Below are 19,034 nucleotides of genomic sequence, written 5' to 3' on the forward strand. Positions count from 1 at the left end.
CATGTAGACATTCTACTATATTTAGTAGGAAGTCATTTTCATTTGGAATAGTGTCGCTAAAAAGAGACAGTGACCCTTACAAAAACGAAATGTTTGATGTTTCACCGTTAACATTTTGGAATGTTTATTCAAATCGTTCAACTGAAATTCGTACTCTGGCAACATGCTCGCCGCAAACAAAAGCTTTGTTGAACTTTGCCTCAGGTCACAGAGTTGTGTAAGTCAGGAGAAAAAGAGAGGCAGTCAAAAGCAGTGGAAGAGGGAAGAAAAGTCCCTCCCTGAGAGGTGTCATTCAGCTGTTCATGGGTTAAGTGTCCTGGATGGAGGGATGGAGAGTTGGCGGGAGAGAAAGATGCTGTTGAGGACATTGTGTTACCTCATTTCCTACATTTTCTGGAGGATTTTATACATGGTCTGGTTCTTGACTGTAATGACCCTAGTATGCATTAACCTACCTTAATGGACGTTTAACATTTACCACACAACCCTCAGGTCTGCACACGGTGTGCTCCTAAGTGAATTAAAGCATAATGTTCCCAAAAAGACATCACATGGGAGATGGCAGCTTTTGACTATATAGAGATCAAGATGACCAAACCAGGGCTGTAGAGTGAGGCTAGTAAATAACCTGAGAAGTGTGTGTGTGTGTCCAGTTTAGTGCAGGCTGTGAATCAGAGTATTGATCAGACTTTCATCCCAGACACACACAGGGACCTAGGACAGTTTAATGACCTCTGCACTGATTCACACAGGAATCATCTCTGCATCTCACGGACCGTCCTCCTCTCCTCTACCAATCGCTCCCCCTATATCCTTCTTTCGTCTAACTCTCTCTCCGTCTCTCTTCGACACATCTCTTCTCCAACTCTCTAACACTTACGTTGCCCCACTCGCTCTCGTCTTCCGCCCTACCGCTCCTCAATTTCTCTGTCAATCTTCCAATCTTCCGTATAAAATACAAGTTTCAAGTTTTAATGTCACATGCACAAGTACAGTGAAATGCGTTTCTTGCCAACTCAAAACCCAACAATTCCATAATCAATAACAATGCAGCACTAGAAAAACACACACGAGAAATAAGAAGAAATATGAAGAACACAGTAAGTAAGCATACTATATACAGGGTCAGTTAAAATAGCATATTTACAATGTGCAGAGATACTGGAGTGACAGAGGTACAGTAGATACAGTATGTACAGGGGTAAGGTGACTAGGCCACGGGATACAAAATAAACAGAGTAGCAGCACCTTGCATGTGAGTGGGTGTGCGTGTGTGTAGAGTCAGTATATATGTACAGTAGGAGTCAAATGTTGGGACACACCTCTCTAACCAAAAAGTGTTAAAGAATTTGAGATTCTTCAAAGTAGCCACCCTTTGCCTTGATGACAGCTTTGCACACTCTTGGCAAACAGCTTCATGAGGTAGTCACCTGGAATGCATTTCAATTAACAGGTGTGCCTTGTTAAAATTTCATTTGTGGAATTTATTTCCTTCTAAATGCATTTGAGCCAAACAGTTGTGTTGTGACAAGGTAGGGGTGAAAAACAGAAGATAACCATATTTTGGTAAAATACCAAGTCCATATTATGTCAGGAACAGCTCAAATAAGCAAAGAGAAATGACAGTCCATCATTACTTTAAGACATGTAGGTCAGTCAATCTGGAACATTTCAAGAACTTTGAAAGTTTCTTCAAGTGCAGTAGTTAAAACCATCAAGCACTATGATGAAACTGGCTCTCATGAGGACTGTCACAGGAAAGGAAGACCCAGAGTTACCTCTGCTGCAGAGGATAAGTTCAATAGAGTTAACTGCACCTCAGATTGCAGCCCAAATAAATGCTTCACAGAGTTCAAGTAACAGACACATCTCAACATCAACTGTTCAGCAGAGACTGCGTGAATCAGGCATTCATGGACGAATTGCTGCAAAGAAACCACTACTAAAGGACACCAATAATAAGAAGAGACTTGCTTGGGCCAGGAAACATGATCAATGGACATTAGACCAGTGGAAATCTGTCTTTTGGTCTGATGAGTCCAAATTTGAGTTGTTTGGTTTCAACTGATGTGTCTTTGTGAGACGCAGAGTAGGTGAACAGATGATCTCTGCATGTGTGGTACCCACCGTGAAGCATAGAGGAGGAGGTGTGATGGTGTGGGGGTGTTTTGCTGGTGACACTGTGTGTGATTTATTTAGAATTCAAGGCACACTTAACAAGCATGGCTACCACAGCATTCTGCAGCGATACGCCATCCTATCTGGTTTGCGCTTAGTGGGACTATAATTTGTTTTTCCACCCGACAATGACCCAAAACACACCTCCTGGCTGTGTAACGGCAATTTGACCAAGAAGGAGAGTAATGAAGTGCTGCATCAGATGACCTGGCCACCACAATCACCCGATCTTAAACCAATTGAGATGGTTTGGGATGAGTTGGACCGCAGAGTGAAGGAAAAGCAGGCAACAAGTGCTCAGCATATGTGGGAACTCCTTCAATCATTCAACTACAACTACATTATTCTACAATGTAGAAAATAGTGAAAAATAAAGAAAAACCCTTGAATGAGTAGGTGTGTCCAAACATTTGACTGGTACTGTATGTGCATATTATGTGTGAGTGAGCAGATGGAGTGTGTGTATGAGTATGTAGGGCCCTGTGAGTGTGCATAAAGACAAAAATAAAAAATAAAACAGTCAATGAGGATACAAGGTTAACTCAGATAGTACGTGCAGCTATTTTGTTGCTTGGGTATAGAAGCTGTTCAAGAGACTGTTCGTGCCAGACTTGATTCACTGGTATCGTTTGCCATGTGGAAGCAGAGAGAATATTCTTTGGCTTGGGTGGTTGGAGTCTTTAACAATTTTCTGGGCCTTCCTACCACACGTCCTGATATACAGTAGATGGTGCTATTGACATACCAGGCAGTGATGCAGCCTGTCAAAATGAAGAATGTAGAACTTTTTGAGGATTTGAGGGCCCACAAACTTTTTCAACCTCCTGAGGGAGAAGATGTGCTGTTTGGACCATTTTTGTTCTTTAGTGATTTGGACACCAAGGAACTTGAAGCTCTCGACCTGGCCCACAGCGTTCCTGTCGATGTGTATGGGGGAGTGCTCGCAGGTCGAGAGCTTCAAGTTACATGGTGTCCCCCTGTTTCCTGTAGTCCACGATCAGCTCCGTGGTCTTACTGACATTGAGGGAGATGTTGTTGTTCTGGCACCACACTGCCAGGTCACTGACCACCTCCCTTTAAGCTGACTCATCAGTACCGGTAATCAGGCCTACCATGATGTGTCGTCAGCAAACTTGATGATGGTGTTGGAGTTGTGCGTGGCCATGCAGTCATGGGTGAACAGGGAGTAGAGGAGGGTACTAAGCACACACCCCTGTGGGGCCCCTGTGTTGAGGGTCTGTGTGGAGAAGTTGATGTTACCTACCCTCACCACCTGGGGTTGGCCCATCAGGAAGTCCAGGATCCAGTTGCAGAGGGAGGTGTACAGACCCAGTCCGAAGCTTGGTGACGAGGTTGGAGTGGACAATGGTGTTGAACGCTAAGCTGTAGTCAATGAACAGCATTCTCACATAGGTATTCCTATTATCTAGGTAGATGATTTCAGTGTGCAGAGCAATTGAGATCGCTTCATCTATGGATCTGTTGGGGCAGTATGCACATTGAATATGCCTGACAGCATGCTTTTAGAACGCGCCCTGGAATACCGTTGGGCCCCGCGGCCTTGCAGGTGTTGACATGATTAAATACTTTTTCATGTCGGCCTCTGAGAGTGAGGTCACCAAATAATCCGGGTCAGTGACGGCCCTCACACCTGGCACAATGCTGTTGTTGTCTAAACGTGCATTAAATGCATTTAAGTTCGTCTGGTGGAGAGGCATCGTTAGGCAGATCACGGTTGGGTCTTCCTTTGTAATGGACTGTAACCCCTGCCACATACGGTGGGGGACAGAGCCTGTGGAGTATGATTCCACCTCATTCCTATATTGTCCTATTGCTCATTTGATGACTCTGTGGATGTCATAGCAGGACTTATTGCTGTCCTCGGCCGTAGCCTCAGGGTTGTCTACGATAGCTCTGTGTGCGGTAGCCCTGTCCTTTAGTTTAGCTCCAACCTTGGTGTTAATCCAGGGATTTTGATTGGGGAAGCAGCGAACCCTCACCCTGGAGACAACATCGTCAATATTATCGGCGGAGTCTCAAAACATATTCCCATCAGTGCTGGAAAAGCAGTCATGTAGCACAATATTTGATAATGAGTTTCTGCTTGTAAACAGAAAGAAATAATACGGAGTCGTAATCCGATTTACCGAATGGCGGACGAGGGAGATGGCCTTGTATGCTTGCTTATGGGTAGAATAACAATGGTATAGGACTTTGTTGTCCCAGGTGGCGTTGGAGACGTGTTGATGGAAGTTGGGCATCATGTCCTAGTGACGCGGATTTAAAATCGCCGGCAACCAGGAAAGCAGCCTCTGGGTGTAGGTTTTCGTGCTTGTTTATAGCCTTGTACAGTTCGTTAAGTGCCAGATTGTTATTTTTATTATCCTGACATGGAATGTATAGTCACGATAACAGTCACGATAACAGCTGAAAACTCCACCGGGAGGTAGAAGGGTCTGCATTTGACCATCAGGTATTCCAAGACGGTGAGAACAGTGGGTTGACACTTCCACAGCGCTGGAGTTGGTGTAGAGGTCAACCCCTCCCCCCTCAATTTCCAGACTCCAATGTCCTGTCCGCCCGGTGAATGAAGAATCCATCGAGTTGGATAGTCATGGGGGGTATCTTGTCCGAGAGCCATGTTTCAGAAAAGCAAAGGATATTGCAGTTTTGAGAGTCCAATGATAACTTTGAGAGTCCAATGATAACTTTGAGAGTCCAATGATAACTTTGAGAGGATTAACAGATTTCCAACACCTTTGTGTCCTTTTGAACAGTTTTTGGCATTCAGCCCAGTTTTCACATGGTAAGTGTGACTCCCACTCTCAGACTGCCTTAACAAAGTTTTCTCCCCAAATGATCCTCAGATCCTACGATCCATCTCATCACCGAAAGGTCATATCCACATCCATATGCTGCTTGCCTGTTATGAAACCCCTCAAGTCAGAAGCAGCAGCGCCGCAATTACCTAGCCACAAAGAGTCCCCTAGGGCTGGGCATGGGCAAAGCCAATTACAGCCAGTCACCTTTTTACCCAGAGCTGGGATCACACAATGCTTCCCAACATCTATCTGTCATGTAGGGCATATTTAGCCATTCAAACATGGGACAGTCAGAAGCCATTTTGCTACCCTAATAATCAGAGCTATTTACCTCGTAATTTCTCTTTTCTTCACTGTCAGCCACCACGACTTAAAGGACCATGAGCCAGAGGGAGAGAATGTTCCCTTCTTCACACTCTGATGTTATTTTCTTGGAGGTTGTTGCGATTAAACACTGGAGTTTTGATTCCAGAAATGGGGAATGGGGAGGTTGTATAGTTTGAGAATGTTTAGTAGGTATATATATACATATACAGTGTATTCGGAAAGTATTCAGAACCCTTGACTTTTTCCACATTTTGTTACGTTACAGCCTTATTCTAACATTTATTTTTATTTTTAAATTCTCCCCTCATCAATCGACACACAATACCCTGTAATGACAAAGGTAAAAACAGGTTCTCAGAAATGTTTGAAAATGTATTTAAAAAAAACTGAAGTATCACATTTCCATAAGTATTCAGACCATTTACTCAGTACTTTGTTGAAGCACCTTTGACAGAGATTACAGACTTGAGTCTATTTGGGTATGACACTACAAGTTTGGCACACCTGTATTTGGAGAGTTTCTCCCATTCTTCTCTGCAGATCCTCTTTCCCCCGATCTTGAATAGTCTCCCAGTACCTGCCTCTGAAAAGAATCCCCACAGCATGATGCTGCCACCACCATGCTTCACCGTAGGGATGGTGCCAGGTTTCCTCCAGACGTGACGCTTGGCATTCAGGCCAAAGAGTTCAATCTTGGTTTCATCAGAACAGAGATGATGACCATTATTTTCATGGTCAGAGACCTTTAGGTGCCTTTTTGCTGTCGTGTGCCTTTTACTGATAAGTGGCTTCCATCTGGCCACTCTACCATAAAGGTCTGATTTGTGGAGTGCTGTAGAGATGCATGTCCTTCTGGAAGGTTTTCCCACCTCCACAGATGAACTCTGGACCTCTGTCAGAGTGACCACCGGGTTCTTGGTCACCTATCTGACCAAAGCACTGCTCCCCCGATTGTTCAGTTTGGCCGGGCGGTTTTGCTGGAGTCTTGGTGGTTCCAAACTTCTTCCATTTAAGAATGATGGAGGCCACTGGGTTTTTGGGGACCTTCAATGCTGCAGGCATGTTTTGTACCCTTCCCCAGATCTGTTCCCCGACACAATCCCGTCTCGGAGCTCTACGGATAATTCCTTCAACCTCATGGCTTGGTTTTTACTTTGACATGTACTGTTAACCGTGGGACCTCATATAATAGGACCTGATATAGACAGGTGTGTGCCTTTTTCCAAATCATGTCCAATCAATTGAATTTACCAGAGGTGGACCCCAATCAAGTTGTAGAAACATCTCAAGGATGATCAAAGGGTGGCAGCGTAGCCTAGTGGTTAGAGCGTTGGACTAGTAACCGAAAGTTTGCAAGATTGAATCCCTGAGCTGACAAGGTACAAATCTGTCATTCTGCCCCTGAACAAGGCAGTTAACCCACTGTTCCTAGGCCGTCATTGAAAATACGAATTTGTTAACTGACTTGCCTAGTTATATAAAGATAAAAAATAAATAAAAATTACAACAGGATGAACCTCAGCTCGAGTCTCATAGCAAAGGGTATGAATACTTATGTAAATAGGTATTTCAGTTTTTTACTTGCAAAAATGTCTAAAAAGCTGTTTTCATTTTGTCATGGGATATTGTGTGTAGATTGATTAGGATTTTTCTTAGGGCTAGGAGGCCCTATCCTGAATTTCCGCCTGACTGACGTGCCCATAGTAACCTGCATGTTACTCAGGCTCAGAAGCCAGGATATGCATATAATAGCATTTGGATAGAAAACACTCTGAAGTTTCTAAAACTGTTCAAATAATGTCTGAGACTATGGCAGAATTGATATGGAAGGCGGAAATCGGAAGAAAATCCAGACCAGAATGTTGTTTTTTCAGCTCCCAGGCTCTTATTATGGAAACCTATTGGAAACCCATATGTCCGTCACCCATATTGCAATTCCTATGTCAACAGTATTTATTCAAGGTTTCAGGCTTCTCTTTTCAAAAACAAACAAGTATTTGGAGTTTTTGTTGGGAGAGCACCTGGACCAAATCAGTCTTTCGGCGTGCGAGGGAGGAGACGTACGCATATGAATTTTCCTTTCCTATTGAACATAGTACTTTCCATGTGAACTATTATAGTTTATTTACATGTTCGACTACCTGAGGATTACATAGAAACGTTGTTTGTTTGGACAAAGTTTACTAGTAGCTTTTTGGACTCCTTTGTCTGCATGTTGAACGAGTGGATTACTGAAATCCATGGCGCCAACTAAACTGACTTTTTGGGATATAAAGAAGGATTTTATTGAACAAAACGACCATGTTGTAGCTGGGACCCTTGGGATTGCAAACAGAGGAAGATATTCAAAGCTAAGTGATTTATTTAATCTCTATTTGTGATTTTGAGAAGCCTGGACTGGTTGAAAAATATGTTGATGTGGGGTGCTGTCCTCAGATAATCCCATGGCATGCTTTCGCCATAAGGCCTTTTTGAAATATGACAACGCAGTTGGATTAACAAGAAGTTAAACTTTTAAATGATATAAGACACTTGTATGTTCATGAATGTTTAATATTATGAGTATTTATTTGAATTGTGCGCCCTCCAATTTCATCGGATGTTGTCGGCTTCTATCCCACTAGCTGGACACCTAGCCCAAAGAGGGTTATTAATCTGTTTTAGAATAAGGCTGTACCGTAACAACATGTGCAAAAAGGCATGTACTGTATGTACTGTATCTAAAAAAAGAAGCAAATTCACCTACACTCAGCAAAATCCACAAACCTGAGGCTTCACAACTTTTACATTTCTATAACGCCATAGCTCTGCTTTCAACCATGTTGTTATGGTGGAGTAACAAGTACCAGAAATATCCAATGTTTTTAACACAGAAAATCCCAGAAAAGATGCTGTAAACAATCAAATCTGTAATAGGGTACACACACACGAAATGACCACTCAAAAACCAAATACACAACAGCACTCAATACACAAATACACTCCACATTTTTGGCAGACACTCTTGAGATCTCTCTCATAACAGCAAACACAGGAAAAATGAAACGAGTCTCATTTAAATTTTCCACTTGGTCAATACTTTGTGCTCTAGGTCCCTTGATAAGTGTCACAATGAACACCGTGGAACTCCACGGGAGCATGAAGAACACTGTAGGAAAAGGACCAGCCAGACAAAATATCCCAAAGCTGTCATTTCCAGTGGCTGAATTCACATTCCATCACAAGGCCAGAGAAATAGAAGGGAAGGAGGGAGGGATGCAGGAGAAATGACCAATAGGAGAGAGAGAAAAATAGAAAAATCGCAAGGGAGTTGGAAAGAGCGCCTTTGAGAGCAAGAGCCTTCCAAACATGAGAAAAGGAGAGAAAGTGGGTGACGGAGAAAGATGAGGAGGCGGCCGTCCAACTCTCTGGCTTGGTTCACGCTGCCCTAATCCCGGGCTAATGTCTTGGACAGAAGAGTTGTCTGCTTGGTCATTATGTAGTACTAAACACCCAAACCCTTCTTGTCTCACTGCCTGTTCTGTAACAGCTACGGCACTGCTGCCAAGACAGCAAACAGCAGAGAAACTGGTCTGTATTCACAAAGAATCACAGAGAATAAGATCGGTTACGTCTTTTAAATCATAACGAATAAGAGGAGGGACTTGATTCTTGATCACACTTCTACTCTCTGTGATGCTTTGTGAATACTGGCCCTGTTCAGCCCTATAAAAACAACCTCCAGCTATTTCACCCAGGATTGTATTTGGTAGTTTTTTTTCTTCTTTTAGGGATGTGTTCAAAACAGCATGATTGTTTTAGGCTGTGGCTTTATAGACTGTTCTGAGTCTGTCGTGAAGGGAGAGGCCGAGTCAAGTCGAGTTATTCGAAAAGAAAACCGGAAAGATAACCAGCAAAGATATCTGATAAGCCACAACACTGTCTCAACACTGTCTCAACGCTGTCTTAACACTGTCTCAACCTTCAGAATATCAAGTAGAAAGGACGGTATATAAAAATCGTATTTGCTGTTTGTCTTAGATAGATTAATTTACTTTAGGCTTTTGACTGAAGCTTAAGAAGCAAACATTTCTGTAAAGTTGTCTTGGAGCAAAATTCAAACCAGCATTTTCAAAAAAATAAAAAATACGTTTCAAAGGGTTTGATGTGTAAATAAAACTGGGGAACTACAAAGGGTGCAGAAATAGGGCAAAGGGAGGGATGTGCTGGTCTCACCACAGATCCTAACACGCCATGTCTTGGGTTGGGGTTTTGAACTTCACCATGTTTTCAATGGGGAAATCCCCCCATCCCTCAACACACTCAATTATATAGCAGGCCTCTGTTTTCATACGAGAAAAGAGAGCGATAATACAATAGAAGAGAGACAGTTTCAATATTTCACTTTGTGAGTTCTCGTACAGCTGGAGTCAGCTGCCACCCCCTCACTAATTCACGGTTTAGCACAATGACCTCTCTCCAGCTCACATTGTGAAAGAAGAAGCAACAGGCCAAGAGTCAGAAATGCAGAGATTATGTTGTGTTTACCAGTGCTGAGCAATGTGGGATGAATTATGATATCAACAATCAATGAAACGCTATACAAAATTGTTTCTTTGTACTGTACACTAGAAAGGAGACACAGCAAACTACGCCAACAATGTACATGAACACAGATGACGATAATGATGATGATGCCGACCATCCCCTCTCAGTGAGACTACACATCACACACAGAGAACCCCTCAATCCCCCGCCCCACACACACACACACTATTCTCTTACCAGCCTGGTTGGTGGTGATGTCTATAGACACGTGTTGGGCAGGGTAGGGGCTCTTATTGGTCACCCCGTTGACGGCCTGTATCTCGAAGCTGTAGAGCGTGTGGGCCCACAGGTTACTGATGAACACTCTGGTTTCCGTCAGGCCCAGCTGCCGCGGAACAAACTCCACGTTGTCGTCGCAGTGTGAACAGGTACGGCGGTCCGCCCGGCACTTCTTACAAACAATGTTGTAGACCACGTCCTCACGACCGCCTGTCTCCCTTGGCGAGTGCCACTCCAGGATCACTGAGGTCTCGTTCACGACGGATATCACGTTCCGCGGGCCCGAGGGAACGCCTACAAACAGACACAGAGAGGAACCTTTATTTAACCAGGTTTTCCCATTGACATCTCAGTGAATCTCTTGCCAACAGGCCTTGAGATTGACAAACACAATGAGAAGGATTGCATTCTATTCAACCTTTATTTGTGAATTTGTCAGATTACATACTAGAAGCACACGCATTTCCCTACACTCGCATTAACATCTGCTAACCATGTGTATGATGACCAATACCATTTGATTTGATTTGATTATTTAACCAGGAGATCCCATTGAGATCTCAAAGAATCAAATTTTCCAGAGAGACCTAGCTAAGAACGTAGCTTTAATGTAAACCAGAGTAAGCTAACACAAATCCTGGACCCCTCATAGGATAGGCAAGGTAATAACCTTTTCACACTGCAAAGCCACACAGAACTGACCCAATCTGAGCTGCACTTGGTTGGCCTGGTTACACATCCACCATCATTTCTGGAACCATGCTGGAAAGGGCAATACGAATGGAAAACATCAGAGCCAGCACAGTACAGGTCAGCCCTATAGTGGGAATTAGCCACACTTGTTTTTCAACATTATTGTGTCTTTTTTGCCAAGGAGAGAGAAACGGGTCATACTCCATATCCATTTAGAGGACAGGAAAGACTTAGATAAACTGGGATTAGTGGAATGTTTTTATCCAGCTCTGTTGATGGAAGAGTTTTCACCACTTAAAGAAGGTTTCTGGACATGCCAGTGATGAGAGAGCAGCTACTCTATATGCTAATTATAGTCCATCACTACAGCGAATGAGCTATCGCCAATGGAGAGGGAGGCGTGCAGGACTGTAGCTACCAGCTATCCTGTACTAATCCGCAAGCTCGCAGTTAGACTAGGGGTTGAGGTCTTTTATAAATCAAGGTGAATCCAGGACTATCTAGTCTTTTCACATAAGGTATTAATCTTTTCACAAATGAGTTCCAAATATCTCCATCGGTCGTCCCAGCGTGGGTTTTTTCATGCACTCGCTGTTCCAAAATGTGATCGTTAAGCAACTTCAACAACAGGACAGTTAACCCGGACTGACTTCAAACCAAGGCACGCTGCCTGCTAATTATGTTTAACATGTCAATTTAAAACTATTTTCCAACACGTTTTATTTTCGAACAACTGTTGGAATTGAGGTGTGTTCCAACCTCCTTAACAATTCATATAAGAAGTAGACCATTTCACTGTTGTGGACAAATTATTTTTGAGTCTTTACTGAGCCGGACAAACGTCTCTCTTCAACTAGAGCCCAAGCACTTCACCGGTGTTTCCCCAGATCAAGTGTGAAGACATTGCGCATCTCTAGTCAGAACAGGCCGTGCACAAACTTTTTCCCCGGGCACATTTTCTGACTGGTGCCTGCATTGCCTTCATTGTTGTTTTCCTTACAAATTGGACTTTGGACATGTGTGCCTTCCTATCAAAGAGTCTTAGTTTCTATATATTGTGTTGACGTTTCTACTGTAGCACACCGTGTGTATGGATCATTATGTATTTACTGTGCTGGTGACAATTCATGCATTCTGATTCTTTCAAGACAACTCTGAACTCTGAAAAATACTAGGTCAAATCATGACGTCAGTGATGTTCAGTTCGGAAAGTTGGAGCTCGAGAAATGGATGGCCGTTCAAAAAGATTTTTCCCAGTCAGAGCTTGTTTTTTCAGAGTTCCCAGTTGTCTTGAACGCACTGAAGTCTGAGTTTTCCCAGTACCCTGTTGTTTTGAACTCGGCATCAGATTCTAACTCCTTTCCAGAGGTTTTATTTTTACTTAGTGTATAAACGTCTCCTGTGTTTGCTTCCCATTTATTGAAAAATCCCCCATTATAGTAATATTTCCTGCATCATATCCCCCCATGATACCTTCCCCCATTTCTACCCCCCATGGACTTGAAAACCCCCCACAAACCCCCCTAACATGGTTTCCTCCCTGTTTAGCTTTCTCGCTACAGTTAGGCTAGGCAATAGGCTTGTATTTGGTGTGATGATCTGTGAGGTGATTTTATTTGCTTGGTAAATGACTTGTCAAGTCATGTGCTCCGGTTCTTGTATATACTGTAACAAGTACATCAAAGATTTGTAATATGCTGAAAAGTGGCTAAACTAAGTCCATATTTTTCAGGCAATGGGCACAGCCATCTTTGACTTTGACTTTGTTTATTTACGTCTTATAGTGAATGACATTCGGGGATTAGGGAGTTTTCGCCAAGTCAAACATAAAGAAACATGGCTGCCATCATAAAGAATTTAGCAGGTGTTAGCTTAGCTGACATGCATTTATTTTCTAAACAACATTACATTGGTCTCTTGTGCTCACCAGAGACGTGGTACATTGTAAACTAGTCTAGCTGTTAGGTTGCTAACTTATGAATAGTTTTTTTGTCAGCGCAAAAACGGTTATTTAGACTGGTTTATGGAATGAGTTTATCTGTGGATGTGTTCCGTGTTATGTTCGGATGATACAGTTCGCATTTATCTTTTACAATAAAAGGTGAAATTGAGGAACATAAGTTGGGAAGACCTTTATCTCCCATCAGTACAAAACATTGTTTATACGCTTTTCAGACAACAATGCTGTTTAGACACATTTGTTGCATCATACATTCTGTTGCTACTGTTCCAATCACATACTTGAGATTGTACGCTGCACGGACCACTCGACAATGATCGCAAATATGTGATCATCCACGTCAAGGGGTTAAAGTTATTCAATGTGACTTATTCAAGCACATGAAAATGTATAGCCCGAATAGATCTGGGTTAAAAAATAAAGGATACAATTCAAGGAAGCCGTATAAGCGTAGTATGAGTTTCCCATTACAGAGAGGTTGAGGGAAGGCAGTTGAAAATAAAGGAAACAAGAGAAGAAAGCTGTATTAGCGTATTAGGACACAGCCCTTAGTTTCCCATCATGGAGGGTGAGGGCAGGCAGTTGAAAATAAAGGAAACAAGAGAAGGAAGCTGTATTTGTGTATTAGGACACAACCCTTAGTTTCCCATCGCCGAGGGGTGAGGGCAGGCAGTTGCTTCTGTCAACACAGCCACAATAAATCATTGTTCCTGCAAAGCCACGTGGGATAGCACTGGGGCGCTTGGACAAAGCAGCGGAACACACAGAGGTGACGGAATGGCAGTGTTTCCTCGGCGACCTCGGCTTTGCGCCACGGTGACGACTAAGGGGTCAGTGACAGGGAGGACGTGACCTCCACAGTGTGGTTATTATGGTCTACCACAAAGAGGACGGAAAGAGGATGGAATCCATCACCTCTCGATAGCCCACAGTTTTACCCAAAGCCACTTACATTTAACATATATATTTTTAGAATGTATTTTGTATTTTTTAATGAACCTTTATTTAACTGGGCAAGTCAGACATAATTAGGATGTTTCCCATGCAAAAAAAACTGACCAATCAGGTGTGTGTACGAGTGCGAGAGAGAGTTTATTTGCTATTGTTTGTTTCTCGTTTGCATATTATCTACTTCACTTGCTTTAGCAATGTTACCATATGTTTCCCATGCCAATAAAGCCCCACGAATCAAATTGAATTCAGCGAGATAAGGAACGAGGCAGGAGCCTAAGAGAATGAGAGAAATGTGAACGGAGAGGAGAGAGTGTGTGTTTGCAGAAATCGGGCAGAGACGGAGAGAACAGCTGCACTTACAATATGCCCCATGGGTATCACACACACACACAGAGGGCATACACTATACATGTGTATACATATAGTCCATATAATCAACGTGCCACACCTACTGCTGTGAGAACTGATATAAATGACCCTGTCTATGTGTTATATGACAGTCAGACTACATAATACATGGCTTCTCATGAAACAAATACATATGACATGGTATCACACTGTCTGTTTGCATGTACATTATTCACATGCTTGTGTGCGGTCTGTTTTCATGTATGTATACAACAAAACAAAATGGCTGCGAGAGGAGAGGTGTGAGTTTGGCTCGGTGCATCTCGTCTCTGGGCTCCTGCTGGTAGCTGTATAGATTTCCCTATGCAGTGACGGATGGAGAAATCCGATGTGACTGCCACTTAACCGGTGATTTGCAGGCTATTATGGCTGCCCTTGGCTGTTTTAATTTGCCATGGGATTTAATTTGTCGAGTTCATTACTTACCGAGCTCCTACCCTGGCATTCATTTAGCCGCACTAGTCAGCCTTGATTGTTGCTTACATCTTACACGCCACAATTAGGACGGCTGCGCGATCATCAAGCGTTTTGTTTACTCCTAGTGACGTGTTAGAATGATTGGAGTGTTTGTGACAGTTTGTGTGGGGTTGGGTGAGTCGGGTTAGGGTGTGTTTGTGTGTGTGTCTATGCATGCATGCATGAGTGTGTGTGTATGTATGTACACGTGCATGCCCAATAGTGTTACTGTCAAACTCATCCCCACCATTGGCAACTAACTGATGTGGCATAGAGAATCCCATGTAACAGGTGGATAGAGAGTAATGTCTACAGTCCACATATTGTTGGAGGACCAGAAAGGCCACGACCCTTGTTTGCCCCCTGGGCTGCCTGCTAATGTCAAGAGCACTTCAGCGCCCCAAATATAAACAGCCCACCACATTGTTTACCTAACCTGGCCCTCTAAGCCAATCTCAGTGCTTTGCTGGGTCTCCTTCACGCTGTTTGTCTTTTCAATGGGAAACAGCTCCTCAGGGACTCACTACAACTCCCTGTGTGGAGATATGGAGCACAGACTGACTAAGGAATTGGGGGAGGAGAAAAAGAAAGGCGTGTTGGTGCTGGCAGCTTTGTTTCAGAGGGAGAACTAAACAGAATGGCTCACACGCACATACACCTTAATTCTCCAATTGAATTCTTCTACAGCACATGTCGCTCACAGGTGCTACACACCATCAATTTGGTCATGTCAGAAACATCTGCACTTGAGAAACCCATCATGTCAATCACGTCACATCAATGCTCAGCCATAGTCATTGCCTGTCTCGCAAGACGCATGGGGCTTGCAGCAATAACATGAACGAATGTGTTGCGCAACCTGTTTCCCTCAGTCGGCTGAATGCATCGCTTAGTTCATAGAAACGTGGGCCTCGTGAGTAACCGTTGACATCCGCTATTAGCGCCTGCGACAAACGGAGCAGTAGCAGCGGTTTCTAGCGTACCTTTGAGGAGAGAAAAATAGCTAGATTTGGCTCTAGCTTTTGAACAGTTGGAGCTATTAGCGACTACGACCACATCCCTGGTATGGCGGTGTGCCCAGCGAAGTTGTTTCAATGCTACGGACTCCCACCGCACCAGATAGAACCGGAGAAGTCTAACACACAGGGGAGCTGGTCTGCTTGATCTACAAAAGCTCCAATATCAGTGCCGAACAAGGAGCACGGGATGTGAAAGAAATCGCTAGAGAAGACTGAATGCTCGTGTGTGCTGAGGTCTAAAGCACAGCACCATCTCTCTCACGGCAGGCAGCAGTGCAGGCAGAGGGATTAGCCCAGGCCAGGCAATTACACTGGCTTAGCTCTGTTGACTAGTGCATTACTGGCAGAACCAGCAGCTTGCTTCCTCTACCACTGCAGAAGAAGAGGAGGAGAGAAGGAGGAAGAGGAGGGACGGTGAGAAAAAGGGAAGGAGAGACGGAGAAGATGAGAGAGGGAGAGAATGACAATTGGAGGAAAGGAGAGAAAGGAGGTAAAAGGGCAAGGAGAAATGGGAGGAGAAGGAGCAAGATAGGAGAGAAGATGGACAAAAAAAATAACATGACAAGTCGAAACATGAGAAAAGGCATGAGGGAGAGAAATTAGGAGGAGATGTGGTGAAAATGAGGACAGGATAACAGGAGAAAGGTTGAAAAGGAGAGAAGAATTGCCTGAGAAAACATCTCTCTCAGCCTGTTCTTAGAGTGCAGAACGTTAGGAGGTTTATGGATTTGTGGCCTGAGGTCCAGACAGTGTGCGGCAGAGGTCAAGGAAGCATCTGGAAGAATTGGCCACAGTTATGAGTTGAGGTTCTCTTTCCATGAACTCAACCATGCTACTTAATTTCTCAATGTCCCTTTCTCTTCACACAGTGGAGCCACAGCACAGTTCTCCCTTACTCCCCTCCATCCCTGTATCTCACTTATCAGCAAGAGTTCCACTGGCCCACTCCCTCCGACTCCCACCAATTAACGGCTAGGCCTGTCAGTCTGCCTCTCTCCCCCACACAGAGAGAGGCCTGTGGGTCCAGGAACTGGGGGAAGGCTGGGGAAAGCCTGAGGGTGGTGGAGAGAGGGGAGCGCTGTGCACAGCGACCCCTTTCCAAAGGCCTCCAACAGTGGGTAGCATAGCCGAGGGGAATGGACCTCGTGCTGGGAGACAGAGGGTTTGACGGCCTCCCTAGTGGAAGAGGAAAGGGGAGATGGAGGTTGTTTGAAGTGGAGCCTCGGCTTGGTGAGTCCCACGGGGGGTGAGGGGATGGTGAGAGAGGGCTGACTGCTACTTCATTTCTCCATTTCCGTCCCTCTTCACACAGTGAAGCAACAGCACACTTCTCCGGCTCTCCCCTCCATCTCTATAGGTGCTTCTCAATATGCATACTACCGTGCTCCACACACTCCTACTCCGAGTTCCTTCTTTGATGACGTTCTCTTGAGTACGTTGTTTTGAGGACCAGATGTTGGAGAACACATAAAAATGTACATTTGCGCACTCCTGTGCTACTGCATTACTTTGGACCAATAGAGACTAAAAAAATAAATATTACATAAAGCAAACGTAACCTTGTGACTTCATAATTATCAGCTACCTATATGTGAATCGCATTAATCTAGCTAGCCAGATGTGAAAAACAACCTAAAATGAATGTTGTTATGAAAGGCAGATGGCCAATGTTAGCTACCAAAATCTTTGTCAGTTAGCCTGTGGTCTATGCACACTACATTGGATATTCTAGGCAGGTCTATGCACACTACATTGGATATTCTAGGCAGGTCTATGCACACTACATTGGATATTCTAGGCAGGTCTATACACACTTCAGTGGATATTATAGGCAGGTCTATACACACTACATTGGATATTCTAGGCAGGTCTATGCACACTACATTGGATATTCTAGGCAGGTCTATGCACACTACATTGGATATTCTAGGCAGGTCTATGCACACTACAGTGGATATTCTAGACAGGTGTATACACACTGCAGTGGATATTCTAGGCAGGTCTATGCACACTACAGTGGATATTCTAGGCAGGTCTATGCACACTACAGTGGATATTCCAGGCAGGTCTATGCACACTACTGTGGGTATTCTAGGCAGGTCTATGCACACTACAGTGGATATTCTAGACAGGTCTATGCACACTACAGTGGATATTCTAGGCAGGTCTATGCACACTACTGTGGGTATTCTAGGCAGGTCTATGCACACTACAGTGGATATTCTAGACAGGTCTATGCACACTACAGTGGATATTCTAGGCAGGTCTATGCACACTACAGTGGATATTATAGGCAGGTCTATGCACACTACATTGGATATTCTAGACAGGTCTATGCACACTACAGTGGATATTCTAGACAGGTCTATGCACACTACAGTGGATATTATAGGCAGGTCTATGCACACGACTGTGGATATTCTAGGCAGGTCTATGCACACTACTGTGGATATTCTAGGCAGTTGTATACACATTACAGTGGATATTCTAGGCAGGTGTATACACACTACAGTGGATATTCTAGGCAGGTACATGCACACTACAGTGAATATTCTAGGCAGGTCTATGCACACTACAGTTAATATCCTAGGCAGGTAAACACAGTATGTATTTATTAATGTCGCAAGATAAAATCTTGTAGTCAGGCAACATATGAGCTGTTGAGTGATTTGGAAAGCCATAGTCAGTCAAAAAACAATATAATAATACTCGTAGGAAAAGTTTTCATCTTTAGCTCACAATCTGTGGATAATATACGATTAGAAAGATTAAAAAAATGATCTAAAACATCACAGCACAATTGAAAAGTATATGGCACATGGAAACCAAACGAGGGCGGTCTATGGTGATAGGTGGGATGGGCTGAGGTTTGGGATTAAAGCGTTATGTTTGGCCTCCCGGGTGGCACAGTGGTCTAAGGCACTGCATAGCAGTGCTAGCTGTGGGTTCGAGCCCATGCTCTGTCCCACCCGGCCGCGACCGGGAGGTCCATGGGGCGACTCACAATTGGCCCAGCATCATCCAGGTTAGGGAGGGTTTGGCCGGTAGGGATATCCTTGTCTCATCGCGCACTAGCGACTCCTGTGGCGGGCCGGGCACCACAGGGTTGTGTTTGCACGCTGACATTGGTGCGGCTGGCTTCCGGGTTGGATGCGCGCTGTCTTAAGTAGCAGTGCGGCTTGGTTGGGTTGTGTATGGCTCTCGACCTTCGTCTCTCCCGAGCCTGTACAGGAGTTGTAGCGATGAGGCAAGACAGGAACTACTATTTCTTTTAAATAGTTGATGTCTGGTAATGTATTATTGTTATGTGACTGCTTTATATAAAAGTACCATGTATGTAAAATATGTATGTAAAATATGTATGTATAATGTAGGTATATGTAGCAGAAAGCTGTAAAAGAACAATATTAT

At 43.9% G+C, this 19,034-nt stretch overlaps 1 protein-coding gene and 1 pseudogene across 2 annotated transcripts in view; both read right to left on the minus strand.

The window, feature by feature from the left end:
* Positions 1-19,034, minus strand: part of LOC135514912 (ephrin type-B receptor 1-like) — a 334,601-nt gene that overhangs the window by 65,573 nt on the left and 249,994 nt on the right. For both annotated transcript variants that reach the window (XM_064938642.1, XM_064938635.1), the window contains exon 5: positions 10,092-10,427. In XM_064938642.1, the coding sequence (XP_064794714.1) occupies positions 10,092-10,427 (336 nt within the window). The remainder of the gene's footprint in view (positions 1-10,091; positions 10,428-19,034) is intronic.
* Positions 18,685-19,034, minus strand: part of LOC135518406 (putative mediator of RNA polymerase II transcription subunit 26) — a 7,173-nt pseudogene continuing 6,823 nt past the window's right edge.

This window comes from Oncorhynchus masou, chromosome 3, assembly GCF_036934945.1.
Source record: "Oncorhynchus masou masou isolate Uvic2021 chromosome 3, UVic_Omas_1.1, whole genome shotgun sequence".
NCBI classification, from domain to species: domain Eukaryota; kingdom Metazoa; phylum Chordata; class Actinopteri; order Salmoniformes; family Salmonidae; genus Oncorhynchus; species Oncorhynchus masou.